Source organism: Phoxinus phoxinus (assembly GCF_949152265.1).
Source record: "Phoxinus phoxinus genome assembly, chromosome: 13".
Lineage (NCBI taxonomy): Eukaryota > Metazoa > Chordata > Actinopteri > Cypriniformes > Leuciscidae > Phoxinus > Phoxinus phoxinus.
In genome coordinates this window covers 14,620,249-14,643,972 of record NC_136888.1, presented here as the reverse complement: position 1 = coordinate 14,643,972, position 23,724 = coordinate 14,620,249, and the positions used below count along the sequence as shown (strand labels likewise).

The following is a 23,724-nucleotide window of genomic DNA, read 5'->3' as shown; positions in this document are numbered from 1 at the left end:
TCCAGTCTCACTTCCTGTTACAAATCTACATAATACTGTAACAAATTTGCATAATGCCTGCCTGGTCTTCATTGGCTGCACGTGAACAACATACTTTGACCCTCAAACCTTGCAGCTGAGACGGGAAGAGTTTGGTTTCAGGTTGTCGACATGTTGAGAAGACGCTGTTTTCAGTCCTGTGAAGCCATTTGCAGGCACTTCTAAAGGATGAAGACTCGTGCTGGAATTGATACGGTAAAACCGACGCCATCATTCGTATCACTGTGTATCAAGCACTGAGGAAGCCTCCGGAGCTGAAATTCAGATATGGTAACGGGCTTTTCATTTCCGACATTTGGCGGTAGAATAATCACAACAGACTGGGTCATCTGACCAATCAGAGCAGAGTAGCTCTCAGAAAGGAGGGACTTAGAGAGACTGAATCTTCAAACAAACCGTTTTTTGGAATGATAAATGGGGTGATGTGAAATGAATATTAAAGTGTATTTAGATTTTTAATGCATGTAAATCAATTGTAGGAGATCTTCGAAACAAAATTAGGAACCTTTAAAATACCATAATAGGGGCACTTTAATTAATTTACTAATATATTTATTTATTTACTTATTCATCAAGTAATGAATTGAGCCAATTTTAGAAAATCTTAATCAATAAATTATTTAGATAATCAGTAACTTTGCTTAGTTTATACAGTGTGATCATAATGATATAACATCCTGAAAAAAATATTTTCATCACTAACTTACATAAACTATATATATATATATATATATATATATATATATATATATATATATATATATATTCCTTTTAGCCTATTTAGTGGTCCTCATATGAATATATTATATAACAATACTAACAAGAGGGGAAAATGATCCTACCACCCAAAGAAACAATGTAAATGTTATGTAACAAAAGTGTAAGTGCATAACATGCAAATGTAAAGAAAGTTCCTCATATGTAAATGATAATGTTTGTTCACATTTACTCTGGGTTTCAATGCTGTTTGCTCGAGTTATTTTATGCAAAACCTTTGGGGCTAATGTACCAATTTCAACAGCAAATATATTTATAAAATTGCCGTAGGGGATACGAAACTAAGATTGTTGATGCTGAAGAATAAAACAACAACAATAGGGCCGTCCGGAGACTCCTTTGTGTTGAGGAGCTTTACAGGCTTTGGAGAACCTAAATCAAGCATAAATATTTGAATACTGCTCTTATCTAACAGCCGAGGGATGCGTACAGGAATGTGTGCTGGTTGTGTTTTCCCTGGACTTGACTTTGCTGTCTTTGGCATGCCTCCACGTCTCCTGCTGCCCATCAGCTATGCCGGGGCACAAGTGTGCGATTCCACCGCGTAAGCCCTGCTAGCACCGCGGCCTCTTCTACAATAAAACTACGGTAATGAACGAGGAGGTGTCAGTGCAATGATGAGTCATCACAGATGGATGAATTAAGCTCAGGATAAGGCCGACTTTTATCCCATACTGCGTAACGCACTATAAAACCCGAAACACCTCTAGAGTATTTATCAATCACTCTCGGTGGATTTACTTGAAGCTTGCTTTAAATTTAGGGAATGATTGGCGGTTAAACATAGTTTTAAAAAGGAACAGGGCGCAGGATGCGCAAGAGATCATGGTACTTGTTGTTTGTTTTTGCTCTCGATTTTTCAAAGCTTCATCTGTTTTCTCACAGCTGCAGAGAGCAGAAAGTGTGTCAGTCGACAGTGAAGATGCAGAGGACCCATCATCATCCAGCGCTGTCAACACCTCTTGGTTATGGCAGATGGATGGCTCTGAACAGAAATGTCAGGTCAAGGAAGGTGCAGCTTTTCCACCGGATAAGGGATGAGGCCTGCGTCGCATGTCTGACACGTAGCAATGACATTCTGCAAAGGTGGCGTCTGAAGAGGCCAAAAGATTAAGTTCTGGGTGTTTACACGGGTTATTTCAATAGGGGTCTGAAGCAAAAATGCTGAAGTGCTGATTTATTAGAGCTTTGTTGGTATTAAAAACCCATGTTTAAGACTAATGCTTTGCTTCAGGTTCTAGAATTTATACAAAAGCTAAAACAAACTTCATATATTTAATTATAACTTATTTTGCTTCAAATTTTCCAACCCATTATGACCCAAAAAATGATATTATAGTACTATATGCACTGTTCACACGTTTTAAGAAATTCATATTTTTATTTAGCATGCAAGGGTGTTAAATTGTTCAATAGATATTTATAATGTTACAAAATTGTATATATAATTGCTGTTCTTTTCAACTTTCTATTCATTAAAGAATCTTGAAAAAAAAGATTAATCCATGGTTTCTACAAAAACATTAAGCAGCAAGATTGTTTTCATCGTTGATAATAATAATAAGAAATGTTTATTTTTAAATGTTTCACTGGTACTGAAGAATGGAGTAATAGCTTGTGAAACCTGGCTTGGTTACACTTTATTTCGATGGTCCACATTAGATATTCTCCTAACTACCAGTAACTACATGTCAACTAACTCTCTTTAGAGTAGCAGAGTAGACTGTTCGGTTAGGGTTAGGCGTTACGTTTCGGGTTAACAGTTATTTAAAATTGTAATACATTTTCGACAGTATTGCTGTTTTTACTGTATTTTGCATGAAAAACATCTTACCCCAAACTTTTGAACCATATAATATAATACTTCATGTTTTCTTCATCATAGTGTTGTTATTTTTAACTTTACAGTTTGAATCTCACATTGTGGGACCCATTTAAGGATTCAAGTTGTATTAATATGGCCATAAACTGATCCAAATTATGAACATAAACTGATCCAAATTATGAACATAACGTCTGAACAGAAACATTTAGCTTTTTTGGTTACACTTTATTTTTAGGTGACAGTACTTACTCAAGTAATATTAATTAACGTTACGGTTAGTTTGGTTTAGAGTTAGCTACTTGTAATTATGCATAATTTACTGTTACTATAGTAAGTACATATCATGTAATACGACATCTTAAAATAAACTGTTACACAGTTTTTTAAGGTTTTTAAAAAGATGTTTTTAAATGTAATTCTTGTCCTCCGCAAGTCCATAATTTAATGCATACAAGTCATTTGAAACCATGTTTATTCTCGCTGCAAGTGAATGTCTGAGTCATTTCCTGTTTTATTATGTTTATGGATTTTAAGAATGAACCTTCTACCACGTAAAATGGTATGATGATGTTTAACTAAAATAGATGCACAGCCTTTGTTATAAACATCAGAAGATATGGGAAGCGTGTTCTCGTCCCTTTTAAAAAATTGATGAGCCTATTTATTTTCCATCGCTATACATAATAATGTGATTTGTTTCATTTTATTATTTGCATTTAGCGTTGTTTTTCCCCCTGCCGTTTCATCCTGTAGTGGCACTAGAAAGTGAATTATTATATCCAGGCCGAAATTGGAATAGGATGAGATATGTGATGAACACGAAGAAGTGAATATCTTTATGGGTTTTCAGGGACACAAGCAGACAGATTAACACACCAATCAACTGAAGACAGGCGCTTCCCTCAGCTCTGTAAATTAAAAAGCTCTCGGGAGGGATTTGGAGTGAATGGAGAATGCCTTGAACTATTTTTATACACATGCACATTCACGTCTGCCCTTATATGAGCTGAGACACAGCTGGACACAATATTTTACTAACCAAGAGATTGCAAAAAAGCATTTCTTCATGATTATATTGCTCTACTTATTGCTTACTTTTAATCAGTTGCGGTAAGATGTTTGTCAAAGCCCCGTGAGTCATATTCTAGGGATTTTCTTCGACCGCATGTTGGATGTTGCAAACAAGGGTCTCCCAGAATAAACTTCCTTTGTTCCCACAAATCCTCCGCGCTCTAAATAAAACTTGCACAGCGATCTTAGCATGGTTGTGGTGGGCTGATCCTGGGAGAATCTCCCTAACCAAACTTTCACTGCGGTCCCACAGCTCTGCAAGCACTCCCAGTCTTACGTGTTAAAGCAGGTGTGAGGGATTCTCTAACATTTGCAGAAGCATGACAGACCTAGCTTTAAACGTGTTTAGAAAATGACCTCACGGATACATGATTACAACAACTTCCGTGAAAGTGTTTGTTGCCAGTACATTTTTGTTACATCAAAATATGATTATAAGGATGGCCTGTCAAAAAGCAGGGCCCTGTGATGATAGGAATGTATAGTATACACTTCTCATGTGCCACTCATAAAGATGTTTTCCCCAGGCCTGTGAAACACTGTGGAATGAGTGTCATGCTGAAGGGATTGGCCTTGGCTCAGAGTAAATCCAGATTATTAATCCATTGATACTCGGTCTGGACAGTGCTGTCGTCGTCCTGTCTTGGATTGTATATAGTTTAGAGTCAGTAAAAAAAAGGGAAAAAAAGAATCTATACTTTTATTTAGCATGGCCGCATTAAATAAATCAAAAGTGTTTTATTTTTCTATTTTAAATAAATGTTGATCTTTTGAACTTTCTATTCATCAAATAATCAAATATAAAAAGTGTATCATGTTTTCCACAGAAATATTAATCAGTTTTCAATATTGATAATAATTGGAAATGTATCTTGAGCTGTAAATCTGGGATATTAGAATGATTTCTGAAAATTTAGCTTTGGATCACAGTAACAAATTACATTTTAAAATATATTTCAGAAAACAGCTATTTTAAATTGTAATATTTTACAAAATTACTGTTTTTATGGTATTTTATCAAAGAAATGCAACCTTGGTGAGCTTAAGAGACTTCTTTCAAACATTAAGAAATCTTATATATATATATATTTAAGTTAACGTGAAACAGCATTCACAACCTATATCACTTTCATAATTCAATATGTTTATGAAAATATGCGAGGAACTTGATTTTATCCATCTGCATTGGGAATTGATTGGATTATAAAAAGTAGGTCTTACATAAAATGAAGTCGAATATGACTGCAAGTTTGACTATTGTGGACAATTAAAAAAAGCTTGACTAATATTTAATTTTATTTTACTATAGGTGACATCAGATAAAAACGAAAGTTCGTATTAAAAGGTAAATGGGGTCAATTCTTATTGACTTCTCATGCTCAGCTACGTACATCTATATGCATAAATCTTACCTGTAATTGACACCAAATGCATAAATGGCATAATATAGCATCATTGGGGTCTCAAATACCAAATATACAGTACATCACAATAACTCTAATATTCATGCTCTGCTCTTTTGATCTGCCCGTGTGATATTTTAAGCCTGGCGAGGAGACAACTTGGACAAAGACAGTGGAAAAACATTTCTGCTATTTATAAGGTCTGATTAAGGTTCAGTGCTTCTCATGTGATAAATACATAAACAAGTACATCTAGTTCATTGTCACATCACAGGGTCAGTCGCAGGGGGCTTTGTGGATTTAAAGAGCAGCCCCTTCTTAATTAGACACATCACTGAAAGTCCTCTTGTTTTCAGACATCGTGGTCCTCCTGCCTCATGTTTTGCATGCTGCATGCATTAACCCACAAAAGGCAAATCATCAAAACCACGGTCTCTATAATCAACATGAAGGGAGTCCTGGTCCTCAGAAAATGTCAGCTTGTTTTTTATAGATTATATAAGCAAATCTCTTCTGTAAACATGCAGCGTTTTTGAATCGGTAATGTTCTTTAAAATGGAGCTTGAGAAAAATGAGTAAAAGGAAAGTTTACCCAAAAATGAGGGACATAAAAGAAGATATTTTAGGATTGTTTTTCTTCAATGATGACCAGAACTGTTTGGTTAGCATTCTTCCAAATATCTTCTTTTGTGTTCCGCAGAAGGGGAAATGACGGCATAAGTTTTTTTGGGTGCGCTTTCCCTTTAAATAATGCCTAAAACACACAACTGAGGCTTCATCTGATATCGCATACTATCTTGGTACTTATTTTGAATAAGTAATTACTTCGCAGCCACTAAAAAAGTGTGTAAAAAGAATGTAAATACTACATCTGCCATGCTGCCATTATCATGTGATACAAGTGTCAGTTGCTTCGCTTCACTGCCATTCACAAATCCTCTCCCGTGGCCTCATGGGATAGTAAAGTGCATGCACACTTCAGAATCTTGCAGGAAGTAGCAGGTCATCCAGGTACTTTTTGCCTATACTTTTTACTAGTACTGTGAATTCGGACATACTTCCTTTGTCTTATACTTTTTTTCATACAGGGAAGTATGTGATTTTGGAAGAAAAAGTGTAAAACAAATTATATGATCAATAAGTCATGACAACATATGTTTTTACATTGCTTTAACTCTTCAAAATAAGTTAAGCAATTTTAAACTTTTGATAAGTTATACAAGATTCAGTTTATTCAAGAAGTCAGTTTAATGTAATTTAAGTTGAAATGGCCCAAACATCCAAGTTGATTATACTTAAAAATTTAAGGCAGCAACTTTTTTTACAATGTAGATCAGAGAGACATTTTTTCTTATTTATCTCCATTCTGGATGAGACTAGGAATATATACTTACTAAAAACAGATATATGTGTTGTTGGGACACAGGAAAGACTGTATTATCAGCATGTGTGGTGTTTAAGACAACAGTTTTTTACAATAAATGTACTGAGAAACTGACTTATGCATGTAAGCTTTAGCAAACTACAATTACAAGGGGTACTACTAATACTATAAAGATTGATGTATATGTCTTATAATGCATACAATTATTATATAATAACACACATGATATCTCTGACTTTAGTTAAAGCAAAGGTTTTGTGAAGCATCACCACCTAGAGGGAAAGTCAGGTAAAACACGGAATAGCTGAATGAAAAACATGCAGTTTGATAGCACTGAAAATCATTTAAACTACTTTAGTTTGTGAATATCATACTGTAAATGTGATTTTTGTTTGGTTTATAACTTGTTTTCAGCATTATGTCACAATGGTGTCGATAAACCCATTGCTTTAAGCTGAATAAACCTCATGCTGTAGAGTACAACCATTACTATTCTCAATATATATAAGTGGTTCTATACATTATCTTAGATATGGTAAACTGGCACTAAATACCTATAACTACAGTGAGTAAGACACCTAGTGTACTTTGTTATTGATCAAATTCACACTTTTCCTTCATTTGGATCTGATGGCAATTACACTTTAACCATTAAATAAACACTTCCTTGAATCCATCAACAACAACTGTAAAGATAAGAACTTCTATACTTTACAGCCAAGTGACCTTCAGTCTGCTTAATCTGTCTGCATGGTTATCCGCCAATGATATATGACTCATACTTCTTCGACGGTATTCTTACGAAACACCTGTTTCCGTCTGCTTTCTTGTTAGACACACCTGTGCCACACGGACCAGGTGACCACAAACTTGGAGGGACTGTTAAAGGGCCAGTGTCCAGCCATGATTGCGTGTTACTGATCGATATTTTAGGTTTTGGGAATACAGTCATGTGAACATTTAAGCTGTAGCTCCATGCAGGCTGTGTTTTGATTCCAGAAGTTCGGTGCATGTGAAATGGAAAAGATTTGTGGCAAAAGGAAGGAAATTACAGGTTTAAAGTTTGTTTCAAGACTACTATTTCTACTTATTTGTCTTAGAGCCTCATCATGTGATGAATGGCTTCTTGATGCCTCAGTTCACCCAAAGGTAAGATTCTTAAGATTTCTTCATAAGTAGTCTGGGCCAGTATTATTATTATTTTTTTGCTAATGTCTGAAATATTGTAATTGTAGACAGCCACAAGTGGCTTCAAACAGTGTACGGATGCCATTTGCCGAAGTGAGTAGGACTACTGCCAAGTTTTTGTAACCAGTTTACAACTTATTTGCTTCTTTCACTTCGGTTTCTGCTTACTTATTATTGGTTTACAAACATTTACATATTCCTGTCCAGATGTGTGTCAGCTCGCAGCTCCTTATTCAACCTGGATTGGATCTCATAACATAACTGTGAGCTGGGAGTCCCTGAATCAGTCTGATGTGGTGCAAATTCTTCAGTGGACCGGTCCTAGTCTGTCTGGGATTTGGGCACAAGCAGAGGTAATGAATGATTTTATGTTTACATGTGTAATATTGATGTCTAATAATTATTTGTTGCATTTGTACATCATACATTATTATTGAGTGAAATACAGCATCATACATTTGGATACAAAGAATATTCAGATTATATTTAATTTTAGAAACTAAAAGGAAAAAAACAAACATATTTTTGCATCTAGAAAATAAAGGCTATGTTATGACCATTAAGATATTTTACATTGTGACATTATTTTAATGACAATTTCTCCCAAATCTGCCCTTACTTATATATATACAACTAAAAAAAATGGTTTGGGCTCAGTAAGATTTGTATAATTTATCTTCATGGTCATAAAACAAAGTTGCTGCCTTCAATTTTTAAGTACTATCAACTCAGATGTTTACGTCATTTCAACTTAAATTACATTAAACTGACTTAAAACATTGTTGAATCTTGTACAACTCATAAAAAAAGTTGAGAATTGCTTAACTTATTTTGATGAGTTAAAGCAATGTAAAAAAAACATGTTGTCATAACTTATTGATCAGAACTTGGCATGAAATATCACCTATACTTTTCTTTACAGTTTGTTTGCATGATGAATCATTTTGGCAATGCTTTGTTTTTTTTCCCTCATAGAATGTGACAGAATCAACATACACCGTCAAACAGTTGGAACCTTTTACCTACTATAAGTTCAGGGTTTGGGCCGTGATAGCAGAAATACACGCGTGTTCTCCAGCAAGCCCTTGGTACCAAACAAAACCTTTTGGACGTAGGTTAAATCAACACTTGATTAAGTGTCTTTTTGCATTATGTTTCAAAATCAGTTGTTGGAAGCCATTTAAAATGTTTCTCTTCCAAAAGTGCCCTCCAGCCCGTCCATTGAGAGTATAGAGAGCGTGTCTGGACAGAGTGTGGAGGTTCGCTGGTCTCCACCTGAGAAACCAGGAGGACCCATCTTGGGCTTCAACCTCAATCTCACATCCAAGGAACACGTCATCAGTGTCGCAACGGGAGGAAATGTATTCTTCAACACATTCTACCCAACGATCCATAACACTACATATAGGTAGTGTGCATACACAGTCTCCTCATTTTTATAGTTATGATTTTTTTTACTTTAATGCAACATAGAATGCAATATACAATGCATTTAAAGGGTTAGTTCACCCAACCATGGAAATTCTGTAATTATACTCACCCTCATGTCGTTCCAAACCCATAAGACTTCGGTTCAAAATAATCTCCAAACGCGCATTCGTGCGTCAAATCACGTGTTGTGTTGACTCGAGAGCAGACGTTGTTGCGTGAACTCGCTAATAATTAGTAAATTATGTTTTTGTTTTTGCGCAAAAAAGCACTTGCGTCACTTCATAACAGTGTGGTTAAACCACTGGAGTCACGGTTACTTTAATGAAGTCTTCGCTAACCTTTCTGGGGCTTGGAAGAGGTAGTTGCGTATAGCTTTCAACGGAGGGACAGAAAGCTCTCAGATTTCATTAAAAAGATCTTCATTTGTGTTCCGAAGATGATCGAATGTCTTACGGGTTCGTAACAACATGAGGGTGAACTATCCCTTTGGGTAGGCCAATACATTTTTACATTTCTGTGCACCCTTTGGATTCCAAACCATGGGCTTGGTATTACTTGCAGTTTGATGTTATTATTTTTTGTTGATATAAAATCATACTTGTACTTACTGTGTCTTACACAGGATCTCAATAGCTGCTGTAAATCAAGACGGCCAGGGTTCAGTTGCTGAAGGCAGCATAACAACACCAGCAAAAGTTGGTTAGTTTTAAGCTTCCTGCAAAGATGACCCTAATCTTGCCAAGTATATGATGCTTTCTTGGATAAAATAAATAAATAAATAAAAGGTCCTGGAGCAACATTCCTTTTGCTAAAATTGTAAAAAATATATATATTCTAAAATATTTAGTGATATTTTTATTTCTACAATTTCTATAAATAATAATTATTAAAAAATAATAATTCATATATTCATTTATAATAAAGTATTATTTCACTGTAAATATACATTACCATTAAAAAGTTTGGGGACAGTACATTTTGTTTTAAAGAAATTAATACTTTTAATCAAAAGTGACAGTAGAGACCATTTATAATGTTACAACAGATTTCTGTTTCTAATACATCTTTTTGAACTTTCTATTCAACAAAGGATTTTTAAAAATCCGTTTTCCACAAAAATATAAGACAACACACTGTTTTCAACACTGATAATAATAAGAAATGTTTCCTGAGCAGCAAATCAGTACCATATTATTATATTATGTTATTATATTACTGTATATTATTACCTATATTAGCATGATCATGGTCATCAAGGATCATGTGACACTGAAGACTGGAGTAATGATGCTGAAAATACAGCTTTGTTTGCCATTTCAGGAATAAATTAAAATTTAAAATATATTAAAATAAAAACTGTTATTATTTAAAAATGTAGCAATATTTTACATTGTTAATCTTTAATGTATATTTGATCAAATAAATGCAGCCTTGGTAAGCATATTCTGCCATAATCATGTTTTTGGGGAACTATACTCAGAAGGTGAAGCACTGCTTCTGCGGAGTGATTTGCTTGCAGCGCCTGAGAAGCCCCGTGGTGAGGAGCAGAGAGTTCGCTCAGAGTGTTGCGCTAATCACTCCGCCCAAGTAGCAGTGCTTCGCCTTCTGAGAATATAGTTTACAGTATGTATACGGTTAGAAGATGGCTGTGTCTCATGTGACCTTGTTATTTGTACACGCTGTGACTATACAAATCACAACATGTAAATAGGAAAATGTTGGCGTTATTTTGTCACTTATTGGGAGCAGTATGCTAGCTGGAGCCGTTTACCTCCAGTCTTTGTGCTAAGCTAGGCTAGCGGTGGGTGCATCAAACAGAGTTACGGCACGCACGGAGACGAAAAGGGCATGTATACTATGGACTTATCTAACTCTGGGGGATACGGTGAATAAGCTGAAGTCCCAAAAAGTCGGTGTGTTCCTTTAAATATTGCCACCAACATTGAAAAAGCATATCAATTTCCTTTAAACCAAATTTAAAATCTGAGGATGTTAATCCAAGAACTAACTTGGCGAAATCACGGAAAGCTTCATGCAGCCGAAATACTTCAACTCTTCTGCTAATGTTTCTCAATGCATCGTGTTGGCAATGACTTGAAATAAACAATCTTATCGCTTCATCTGTGATGCTTTTCAGAGCAGAATGGAGGCCGCTGGGTCTTTGCGTCCAGATGGAACTCTCTAAGGATGAGAGAAGAGGATGCAGATTTCTTCACGACAGCACTGTGTCTCTCAGATAGTCTAATCCAGAGCAACATCACAGGTCCATTCCTCCTCATATCACATTTGATACACAGTTGATATTAAAGGGGTGGTTGAATATGATTTCACTTTTTTAACTTTAGTTAGTGTGTAATACTGCTGTTTGAGCTTAAACAACATCTGCAAGTTACAAAGTTCAAAGCAAAGGGAGATATTTGCTTTTAAAGAAATCGCTTTTTAAGGACTATAACAAACAGCTAGGGACTACACGACATTCCTCCTGGGTTAGTGACATCACTAACCCTAGAATTTACATAAACCCCGCCCCCAGAACACGATTTATAGATTTTCAAGACAGAATACGCTAATCAATGACTAGAAGATAACTACACAAAAGCTACATAAACTCACCAACTAACCATTCAGAAGTGTTGTCTACATGTTGTCACTTCTTCTTGAGTCTCTCCATCTTTCTGACATCGGTTTGAACAATTTTCAGTGCATGCCTGTGTGTGAGGTAAAAGGACACAAGCGGTTGAAGCTCCGCCCCCTGTGCTGAGAGCAGCAGTTCATTTGCATTTAAAGGGACAGACACAAAAACAGTGCGTTTTTGCTCACCCTCAAAAAGTGACAACTTTAACATGGTATATAAAAATATCTGTGGGATATTTTGAGCTAAAACTTCAAATATACACTCTGGGGACATCACAGACTTATTTTACATCTTGTGAAAAGGGCATTATACCACCCCTTTAAAATTGAAAGTAGCTTTGGAATAGCAACCTTTAAGGAATAAGATTTTCCTTTAGATAGATGGCTCTGGCTTCTCACTGTTTTTTTTTGTTTTGTTTTTTTTGTTTTACAGGGGTGGCAGTGCACTACACTTCCAACCATGTCTACTTCTCTGAAGGGACTCGTATCTGGTCGAAAGGGGCTGTAAATCTGACTGACCCCTCAGATCTCAAACTTCTGCACTCTGCCCCGCTGGAGGTCACAGCACTGACTGTAGACTGGCTTTATCAGAGGATTTACTATGTTTCCAGTGGAAGGGTGTGTATTTATTGTTAATTCTGGAATATATGATGATTTAAACAACTTTAAATTGTGTTTTCAAATCATTTGTTTTTGTACCAAATAATTAATATCAGCATGCACATTAAAAACAAGATTTAAATATTCTGGAACTCCTTGCCCTATATACTTCCATTGTAATAACATTAATGTAAACACTTTACTATGTTTCTAATTGTAGGGTGCATTTCCCTAAATTAGGGACCAAAATGACAACTTTAAATATGATATGTTTTTGTACTGAATAATTAATATGAGCACTTTAAATACAATTTTTAAATGTTCTTGACTGGAACATCTTACCCCATAGACTCCCATTGTGCATTACAATTTGTACATTGTGTGTATTTACCTTTAAATAGGGGCTAAAATGACAACTTTAAAGATTAAATATTATAAAATATTTTTTTTTTGTACAAAAAACCCTACTAAAAGCATATGATTTTACTTGTGTTTACAAACTGAAGGGCAGTTCGAAATGTAACAGATGCCATACAGAGAGATGAAATTGGCATTTTATTTAAATACTGTCATCATACTTTATTTCCCACAAAAATAAAATGCAGGTCTACTATTGTGGATTGGATGACTGTTCCTTTCCAGTGGATATAAATCTCAACCTTTCCAGTGACATTGTAAATATAATTGCAGATCCATATAATGGGTGAGAATCATAAACATTATTAAATACTGTTTGTTCAGTTTGAATGTAAAGCAATGTCTCTGCTTAATATAAAGCTATAAAACATTGTATAAACCCTCTGCATTATAGTATTTTTTTTATCATATCCATTAGAGACGAGATTTTAGTTTATTATTTCGTTGGTTTAATAGGGATAATTCATCCAAAAATGAACAATCTGTCATCATTTACTCACCCTCAGGTTGCTCCACGCCTGTATGAAGTTATTTCTTCTGTTGAACACAAAAGAAGATATTTTGAAGAATGTCGGTAACCAAACTGACTTACATTGTATTTTTTTTCCATACAGTGGAAGTCAATGGGGCCCGATCAACTGTTTGGTTACCCATATTCTACAAAATATCTTATTTTGTGCTCAACAGAAGAAAGAAACTCATACAGGTTTGAAACAACTTGAGAGTGAGTAAATTATGACAGAATTTTAATTTTTGGGTGAACTATCCCTTTAAGTAAAGAGTAATTTAATAAAATTTGAAAATTGTATTGTCAGATGGCTGTTCTTGTTGCTGAGCAGTGGAATATACCGTTGCCCTCTTCCAGACGCCTCTGGCCAACAACATGAGATAAGTCACATCGTTAAAACACATTCGGTCTCCAACTTTGTGGTCAGTTTCCCCAATAAGATACTGGTTTATCACGACAAAAGTGATCAAACGCTCAACGCCACATCTATGGATGGATCATTTCACATTACGCTGTACAAAAACATTAACTTTGAAGCAAACAGCATTGTTTATGAGGATGATTTCTTCATGCTCACCAATGGATATGCACTTTATAAACAAGTTGGCCAGAGTCAAGTGGCCACCTTCAATGAATTCCCTATGGACTGTGATGTCATCCATAGTCAAAATTATGGATTTGGTAATCTCTGTGATTTAAGCGCATCTGCGCAACCCTATCCTGTGCCACGAAAGCCAAGACATTTACAAGTCCTGTTTGGATCAGATAAAGCCAATGTCTATTGGGATCAACCTGAAAATATGATTGGAGCAAGTGAGTGATACCAAGACTATTAAAAAAAAAAAAAAAAAAAAAAAATCATATATATTTTTCATTCAGTTATTAAAGCCAGGTTTATTGGTTTAGATTTCATTGAGCTAAACCATAAAATTACTGTTGTCCATTAAATAATGTTTGTTCCACACAGGTCCATCTGCCTGGCAAAATTGGACTTATGCTATAAACTGCTCTATGAATGGTTTGGTCGTGATGAGATTTAGTGGGAAAACTGGCACACATGTTACCGTCCCAGATCTGCAGAGCTCACAGCAGTACAGCGTCACAGTCACGGCTTGTTCTCCTGCTGGATGCTCCAGATCAGTCTCATATGAAGGAACAACCCTTCAGCCTGGTGATTATATTGATGCACTTTACCATTCACTTTAATGTTTTTAAAATGGCCACTATATAAAAGTCATCTCTTTTTCAGCCGATGAGCTCCCATATATTGCTGCTGCAAGTGATGATGAAATATGGAAGCAAGATTTGGAGAGCATTGAATTAATGGAACCAATAGTGTCTCATATTGGAGATGTGAAAGGTAAGAAACCAGACAAATCATATATAGACCATAACTGTGGACCGAAAAGGTATTTGGACTCTTTTGAACAACTAAGTCACAGTTAAAACATTTTAATTTTCATGATCCTCTCAGATCTAACTTCACTTTCTGAGGCACTTTTTCCTATTATTTTTTTAACCTGTTGGTCCCACACAAGTGTGTTAGCAGAATAACCAGAGGTGTGTAGTTCATTATATTAACCATAAACGTTCCATAAACAGTGTTGGGGGCAACACATTACACATTCAGTAATGCAAATTGCCTTCTCAGATTACTTTTTTCAAGTAACTAGTAAAGTAACTTTTTCAAATAAGTAACTCAAGTTCAACCATATAAATAAGCAAAGATGACATTAGATAAAGTAAAGAGTGCTAACTTTCTTCTCCTGCATCTTATTCTTCTGCAATCCAGATCAGCCGCGCAACTAAAAGTTTAGTTTGAACGTTCAATTACAATGAAAAAATCAAAAGTAGTTTATTTTGTTTTTGTTTTTATTTATTTGGGCCAGATGAGGGGCTATGGAGCCCCTAAAGGGACAAAAAATATGAGATGGGAAGAAAACGTATCTTTCAATGCTTTTGCGTTCTCTCGCAAATGTTTTGTGTTCCTCCGAGAAACTTTGCTATTGATTGCAAAACTTTTCAGTTCTTTGCGAGCGAACTCAAAGTTTCTCGGGTGAACGCAACACAAAACTTTACTGATAGATTGCAAAAACATTGACATTTTTTTTCTCCCATTTCATATTTTTTCTATCACCATGTCTCTTTAGGGGCTCCGTAGGGGTCTGACTGTTTAAAGGAAATTGAAAATGGAAAGGGATGTTTGTAGTGTTTTATTGTGCTATTTTCTATTTCTTCAAATAAAAACACTTAAAGGGTTAGTTCACTCAAAAATGTGAAAATTCTGTCGGTAATTACTCACCCTCATGTTGTTCCAACCCCTTAAGACTTTCGTTCATCTTCGGATCACAAATTAAGATATTTTTTATGAAATCTGTGAGCTGGATCACTCCTCCTTTAGTGGCCCAGAAAAGTTATTAAAGACAATGTTTAAAGTAGTCCAAGTGACTACAGTGGCTCAATCTTAAGTTTATCAAGCGACGAGAATACTTTTTGTGCGCAAAAACAAACAAAAATAACGACTTAATTCAACTATTAATTTTCTTCTGTGTGGCTCTCTGTGGAGTAACAGTGTAACAGCGCAGCGCTTCTGTGTTGTACGTCGGCACGTAGGCTCACTATTGGCCGACGCTGGTCATGCGTGTGATGCATGTGACGTAGAACACAGAAGCGCTTCGCTGTTACAATCCATAGACAGTACTCGAGGCCCTTTTTTGAGGACTATTTTAACAATGTCTTTAATAACTTTTCTGGGCCGGTGTTGTGCCGAATAAGTTTCAATCCCATGGAAGCCTATGGAGGAGTGATCTATAGCTCTCAGATTTCATAAAAAATATGTGTTCCGAAGATGAATGAAAGTCTTACGGGGTTGGAACAACATGAGGGTGAGTAATTAACGTTACTGACTTTTCATTTTTTCAGAATTTAAAATTTTTGGGTAAACTAACCCTTTAAAGTGACCCCACATTACCTATTCTACCTGTTGTTTTTTTACATAGCAAGTAGCCTACGTTATGATATGTGATCTGAAATCTGAAAAATTCTGGGTGATCCAATCCAATTTTGCTTTGAAAAATTGGCACAAAAGTAATGGATTACCTTATCCTGGATAGAAATAATATGGGATTTCCAAATCCAGACAATTCTGATCCAGATTAAATTTTTTAACATCTGCACCCTGGTGTAAAGAGCCTTTACATTTGCCAAAAATAGAACTTTGTTGAGTTTTTTTATTTCATTTTTGTTTTTTAATGTTAATGTTTTAATGAGCCTTGTTGTTTTTTAAAACCAACAAGGCTCGAGCCCAGCCCAGGTGAGAAACGCAATACGCAAATGCTTTAGGGAGTAACTCAATTTTGTAATGCAATTTTAAAAGTTACTTTCCCCAACACTATCCATAAAGTTTGGCAATCAAAATGTGTCCAAGACCTTTTGCCTTCTTTTTAAACAATATATTTAATGTTTAATATTTTGAAACCTAACAAACATTTTGTTAAGAGTTCTTATTGATAAGTTGTGATACACTGCCGTTCAAAAGTCTGTAAATTTTAAGTCTCATGCATTTTTTGATATAACAAAATACAGTTACATTGTGAAATATTATCACAATTTAAAATAATTGTTTTCTATTTAATATATTTAAAATGTAATTATGTAAAAAGTTACTTAAAATAAAAATCTTTTGAAACATTATAAATGTCTTTACAGTCACTTTTGATCGATTTAATAGAGTATTTATTTAAAATACATTCCACGTTTTATATTGTACTTATATAATGCATTAAAAGCACTATAGAACATCATTATGCATCCCATATTTCACAATGCAACTCCCAAAAAAAACAAGGTCAATAGCATGTTCTTCTTTCGTGATGCGCAGACATGGATTGGTATAGCTCCACAATCTACTGGACTAACAATTCGGGCCACATTAACTGGATTGAACTGGGTAATGAGTCTCTGAGTGTGATGACAATGCCATCACCCATGAATGCTGAAGCGCTGGCCTTTGATTGGCTGGGACAGTATCTATACTGGAGCTGCAACTCAAATCAGGTATGCTTTTAAATGAAGTCATTCTTGAATAAGTGAAATATTGAAGACATAATAAGCAGAAGCTACTAATCCTTTATTGATTTTATATGAACTAATTGTGAGCTCTTATCAGATATGCCGAGGGTCTCCTACATCTGGTCATGGGGTTGAGATATTTCTTCAAGCAGAGCAGAAGATTCTCAGTTTGGTGATTGATTCATTGAATGCTGCCATCTACTGGACCACTGAAACATCAGTAGAAGGCTGTAGACTGGATGGAGAAGACTACCAACTCCTGGATAAACTGAGTGTGTTCTCAGGGAAGGAGGTGAGGACCTAATATATACACTGCTAATACACCATTCACAAGTTTAGGGTCTTTAAGATTTTTATTTTATTTTATTTTTTAATGATCTATTATTCTACCCGGGATATAGTGAAACTATATAATAGGAAACTAATAATATTTTGAAAGATTATTACAATTTAAAAAGCACTGGTATCTATTTAAAAAAGGTATTTATGCCTGTGATGGCAAAATTGAATTTTCCAGCATCATCACTCCAGTCTTCAGTGTCACATGATCCTTCAGAAATCATTCTAATATGATGATCTGCTGCTTAAGAAACATTTATTATTATTATCAATGTTGAAAACGGTTGTGCTGCTTAATATGTCTGTGAAAACCATGAAACAGTTTCTTCTGGATTATTTTATAAATAGAAACAGTTACACTTTGAAACCAAAGCCTAACATTGGTTACTAACATCGGTTACACTTTGTCTTTGTATTTATACTGTGTAATATTAATTAACTACATGTACTTACTATAGGGTTAGGATTAGGGTTTGGCTTGGTTTGGGGTTAGTTGTATGTGATTATGCATAATTTACTGTTATTACTTTAGTAACTGTAACATATCAATGACACTGTAAAATAAAGTGTTACCAAAAGTTTAAAAGAACAGCATTTATTTTGAAATAGAAATATTTTGTATTTAGTCTTTACTGTCTTTTTTCTAATCAATTTAATGTATAATTGCTGAACAAAAGTAATAATTTCTTCATCTTTTTATTAAAATCATACTGACCCCAAACTTTTGAACGCTAGTGTACCCATTTCACATACTGTACACACCCTGTAGACTCTTGAGTTCAGCAAAATCTCTAAATTATAGGTCGCTGGCATCACTTTGAATGTGATTGAAGGAAATCTGTATTGGTTGGTACAGGACGGCTCCCTGTTGAATCTTTACAGAGTCAACATCAGTCCTCTCAGGTTGGTACATATACAAATGTTAAACAGCTAGATATCATTAATGAATGACCAATTTGTCTCATAATAATATTTTCTTATTGAATAAATGTAGTTTATTAATGATTTGCATAAATTCATCCATTTGCTGCCACTTTAAAGGATGCAGAAGTCTAAAGTGGTGGAATTTGCAAGATGGACCACATCTCAAATCTCATATCATCAAGTGGGCTCCTATAGCGGGCGACTTGTTTGGTTGGATGAGAACAAACAGCTCAGGATTCAGGAGTTGAACCAAAACAACAGTGTCCTTATGTCTTCCAGCAAAACACTGACCGCTTTTTCTGTTGTACAGCAAATGCTGAAACCTCTACCAGGTCAGCACTGTGTGAACATATATATGTCATATTGCTGTATGTGATCATTATAATCATTCTGTGTATTTGTATTTGTATCCCAGATGGATTTGTATCTCCTCCTTTAGTTATTCCACCTGCAGTTTCCAAAATTGTTCTTGAAGGGAATGACACATTTTTTCAGATACACTGGGAACCCAGCAGTGTTGACTACGGGACAGTGATTTATTGTGTAGTGTCTAAGGAACTGTGGAAAAATGTGGAACAGCTTCAAAATGTACTACACCAAATTTTGTTTATTATTGTAAACTAGATATTGTAAATCCACCCCAAGTACTTTAAAAGGAAAACAATGTTTTATGTAACCATTATATTTGTGTATAATGTATTGATGATGTATTTCCACATGCATTTCTGCAGAAAGACCCCACCAGATATTGTCACCCTGCTAATACGTTTTCCGAAGCAGTCATAAATGTCACACGATTCAAACCAGGAACCAAATTTAACATCACCATTACCCCCTTTTCATATTGGGGTAAAGGGGAATCAACACAAACAACTTTCATTACTCCAGGTAAGAATGCTGCATCATTGAATATATATATATATATATAAGCAGATGATTAAGAAAAAACATATTGCATACCTTACATTTGAATGAAAGTTTTGCTTTCTGTGTATTTTATTGTGCTACCTAATACAAAAAAGCCATTTTAAATGCACTGTTGTCATCGCAGGTACTTCATTAGACACTGACATGACGTTGATTATTGTGATCGTATCAGTCGCTGCTGGTTTTACACTGATTATTCTCATCGTCGTCGCAGCAGTCAGTAAGTACACACATGACGCAATTCCCTTTTATAAAAGACTGTTTCATTCCTGTAAGACTGGAAAAAATGGAAGAACTGGAAGAGGGCTACACTTTGAAAACAAAGGAAATTAACATATAAACTCTCTCTTGAGAAACTAGCTTCCCTACAGAGAAACTAGCTTCATCCATAACCTCTGGTTATAGTTTGGGCTCTAACTAAGTTGTTAGATAGGCGAATGTATGGGGACTACAAGGTACCTTTTAATAATAGCAAGCGTGGGCGGCATTGTTAAATTGCTTTAGCCATAACCTCTGGTTATTGATCAGACTGGTGCGTTTTGTGATCGTGGGGCCGCATAAAATTAATGGCCGGTGTGAGGACCCTGTGCGACCTTGTCATCCGAGTGAACGAGGATAAGACTTAAATCAGAATAATCAAATGTGCTGCTAAACTATATGACCAAAAACCAATGGGCATTCCAACCTAAAAGACAGTACACGCAGTCAAGTCATCTTCATTTATATAGTGCTTTAACAATATAGATTGTTTCAAAGCAGCTTTACAGTGATAATGGGAAATTAAAGTAACAGAGATTGTTTTTGCTTTACAGCAGTTATTGTCCGGCTAAAGTTAGATTTGATCGATTCACTTCCGTCGCAACGATCATTAGTTATTAACTTAGGGTCCGCTAACACGACACTGCTCTAACAGAAAACCCTCAATGCGATCCGGCCGCTCATTTGCACAAAGCAGTGCCTGGTGGCTCGAAAACGCAAATAGGTTCCAAGGTACGAGCCTTGAAAAATTTATAATACCGAATTTTTTTGCGCTTCCGCGTAGCCACATGAACTGGAATTATCCCGACAACGTTTTATCTGTATAGAGGTAAAGGGAAGGAGGCCTTCACAGGGAGAGACTAGTTGACACTTCAGGACTGCGTTGTCGTCGTGTCCAGACGCAGGTCCTTTATCAGATCTGGATACGGCCTGGATACGGCGGATTGCGGTAAACCTCGGGATAAACAGAAAGACTAATATTAGCGTAGACGCCATCCTTCTTATGATGTAACAAGTACATCAGGATTTATGGGAAGTGTTCCCGCAGTAAACCTTCACCCACTTATCGGAAACTGACGTTGGACCGATTGAGCAGGCATATCAAAATGAATGATAGAATATGAAAGTACAACATTTACTTCTGTTTTGATGTAGATCTGTGCAACATTTGCTTCCCCTGCTGTTTTGATGTAGTTTGGTACAGACACCATAAGAAAAAGGATCATGGGACTGTAACACAAACGGGTGTGCACATCCATCCAGATGCGGAGTTGGAGTATATTCGAGGTTTAGTTGGTCTTGGGAACGCCTGCTTTGCCATCAGGTACTTACAAACTAAAACTTCATTTTAATATGATTTTGTTGCATCTACAAACCACAAAAGTGTGTTAATATTTGAACAACTTTCCCCAGTGCCATACCCGCCCAGGGAGAGATTGAGTCACTTCCTGTGTTTCCTAGAGAATGTCTGAAGCTCCAGAGGTTGTTGGGTAGTGGTGCTTTTGGAGAAGTTTATGAAGGCGTGACATTTGGCAACCAAATCACTGGAGTTGTGCCAGAGAGGAGAGTGGCTGTCAAGGTACATTTGGGTTAAACTGTTTAAATGTTCCACTTTACATAACATATATATATATACATACATGCATGCATACATACAGGTAGGTTGTTTCAGTGAATAGCCTACCAATGGCAATCATGATGTCTGACAAATCGATCTCTTCACAGACACTGAGGAAAGATGCCAGTGACTATGAGAAAAATGAATTCTTAAAAGAAGCTCATTTGATGAGGTAAAAGAAAAGTTTGCTCAAAGCATCACACTCAAAATATGATTATAATTGGGTACAATGGTGAGAAATATATGATGATGATGATGACGATGATGATGAGGCACCCTGGCCTAGAGAAAATGGCAATGGTATTGTGTTTATCCAATTATTTGGAGGACATTTATCATGCATGGTTTTGTGTTTGTGGCTCTCCAGCCAGTTTAATCATCCTAACATCCTGCGCTTGCTCGGAGTGTGTCTGCTAAACGGCCCACATTACCTCATCCTGGAGCTGATGGAAGGAGGAGACCTTCGCTCTTACCTGAGAGGAGCTCGTCCTACCAATGTCAGGCTTTGTTTTCAAATATACTGAATGAGATGCTTATTTACTGACAGGACTAACATGTTCTTATGTCTCATAGACCCACAAAGAGCTCCTAAACCTCACCAGTCTTCTGGACATCAGTTTGGATGCTGCCACTGGATGTGCTTATTTAGAAAGGATGCACTTTGTTCATAGGTAAAGATGTGCTCATATACTGCTAATGCATTCCTGTCAATGCCAAGGTCATGGGTTCAATTCCCAAGGAATGCATGAACACACACAATGTACACTTTGAATGCAATGCAAGTCACTTTGGATGAAAGTGCCTATACCAAATGCATAAAAGTAAACATATTTTAATGAAACTATATTCAATGCTTTATGTACAGGGATATTGCCGCAAGGAACTGTTTAGTGTCAGTAAGAAGCTACACAGACCCAGAAAGGGTCGTTAAAATTGGAGACTTCGGATTGGCCCGTGATGTGTATAAGAACGACTACTACAGGAAGAAGGGTGAAGGTCTGCTTCCTGTTCGCTGGATGTCACCAGAGAGTTTAACCGATGGCATTTTCAATAAATATTCTGATGTCTGGTCAGTATCTTGAGTATTAATGTTGCCTTATCTAGTAACATGCATATTCCAATAAATATGTTGTCCTATAATTTGCTTTTTCCAGGGCATTTGGTGTGCTCTTATGGGAGATTATGACTTTAGGAAAGCTACCGTATCCCACGTACACCAACCATGAAGTCTTAAGTTTTATCAGTACAGGTGGACGACTGCCTTCACCAGCAGGATGTCCTCAGAGATTGTAAGTGTTATTAGTAGATGATTTCTACAAATACATGTTATAAATTGGTTGAATGCGAAGACAAAGATATGACGTGCTTTGAATGAATATGGTAAAAAGCAAAGATTACATTTCCATTTTAATACTGCTTTTTGTAGGCATAATCTGATGATGGGCTGTTGGAGTAAAGAACCAACTGAGAGGCCAAACTTCCAGTACCTTGAGAAAACCCTGAGTAAATTGAGAGATTATGAGGAGGATAAAAGAGCAAACCAGAATGGAGCTGAAGGTCACGTGAACCAAGCCTACCAGGAAGACGGTGTGATTTTATATCAATATAAATATCAATATAATCAAAAATATTAGCTTTATTTCATCATATAAAAAGGAATCAATGTTATGAATCTGATTAATTTACTCAGTTACATCTTAATCAGATGTGCACAGATTTGTGACTCATTACATGTACCTCTTGCTGGTTTCTCCAGAGGAGGAGGTCTGCACTGGTGTCGATGAAGATGAAGTTCTGGAAACTGGACTGTCTCCTGTGCTCAGCAACGAAGGACTGAATTACTTGATGTATCGAGCTGAGAGCCCAGACAGTGTGCGAACAGACACATCGACACCCACTGAAGATAGATAAGACTATAATTGCCAATGTGCTTTTGAAGTCACTGGCACCTCAAGTTTGCACAAAGACCTGTGAGCTGGACCTCACTTTTGTAATCTTATTTCTTGTAAATACTGTTTTATAATAATACTAAATATTGTATTGTTTAATTTATAATGTTGAATGATTAATAAACTGATATCAATATTCTGCAAAACAGTTAGATCTGTATTTGCTTAAAGAAATACCAGTACTTGAAACTTTGCAACTGATTAAATTATCTGGTTAAGGTATGCAAACAGAATTTTTTTTGCAACTGATTAAATTGTTAAATTATGCAAACAGCAAATTAATAGTAATGATAATTGTATGCATAATGTATAAAGTGAATGAACAATAAAAAGGCATTATATCAACACTATAAAGAACGAC

The 23,724-nt window shown here is 35.9% G+C and overlaps 1 protein-coding gene across 1 annotated transcript; it reads left to right on the top strand.

Moving 5' to 3' along the window:
- Window positions 1-1,250: 1,250 nt before the first annotated feature.
- Window positions 1,251-23,692, top strand: ros1 (c-ros oncogene 1, receptor tyrosine kinase; the record flags this gene model as incomplete). Its single annotated transcript, XM_079632151.1, has 31 exons — window positions 1,251-1,343; window positions 1,702-1,828; window positions 7,334-7,451; window positions 7,600-7,648; window positions 7,735-7,780; window positions 7,895-8,040; window positions 8,663-8,798; window positions 8,891-9,095; window positions 9,741-9,817; window positions 11,256-11,381; window positions 12,186-12,370; window positions 12,958-13,055; window positions 13,585-14,090; window positions 14,245-14,448; window positions 14,527-14,637; window positions 17,158-17,333; window positions 17,446-17,640; window positions 18,490-18,590; window positions 18,729-18,943; window positions 19,027-19,199; window positions 19,343-19,499; window positions 19,663-19,758; window positions 20,991-21,120; window positions 21,210-21,375; window positions 21,522-21,586; window positions 21,782-21,911; window positions 21,988-22,085; window positions 22,280-22,483; window positions 22,569-22,703; window positions 22,841-23,001; window positions 23,171-23,692. 31 exons carry the CDS (start codon window positions 1,251-1,253, stop codon window positions 23,323-23,325), a joined length of 4,584 nt encoding a protein of 1,527 aa, XP_079488277.1. The 3' UTR covers window positions 23,326-23,692.
- Window positions 23,693-23,724: the final 32 nt, after the last annotated feature.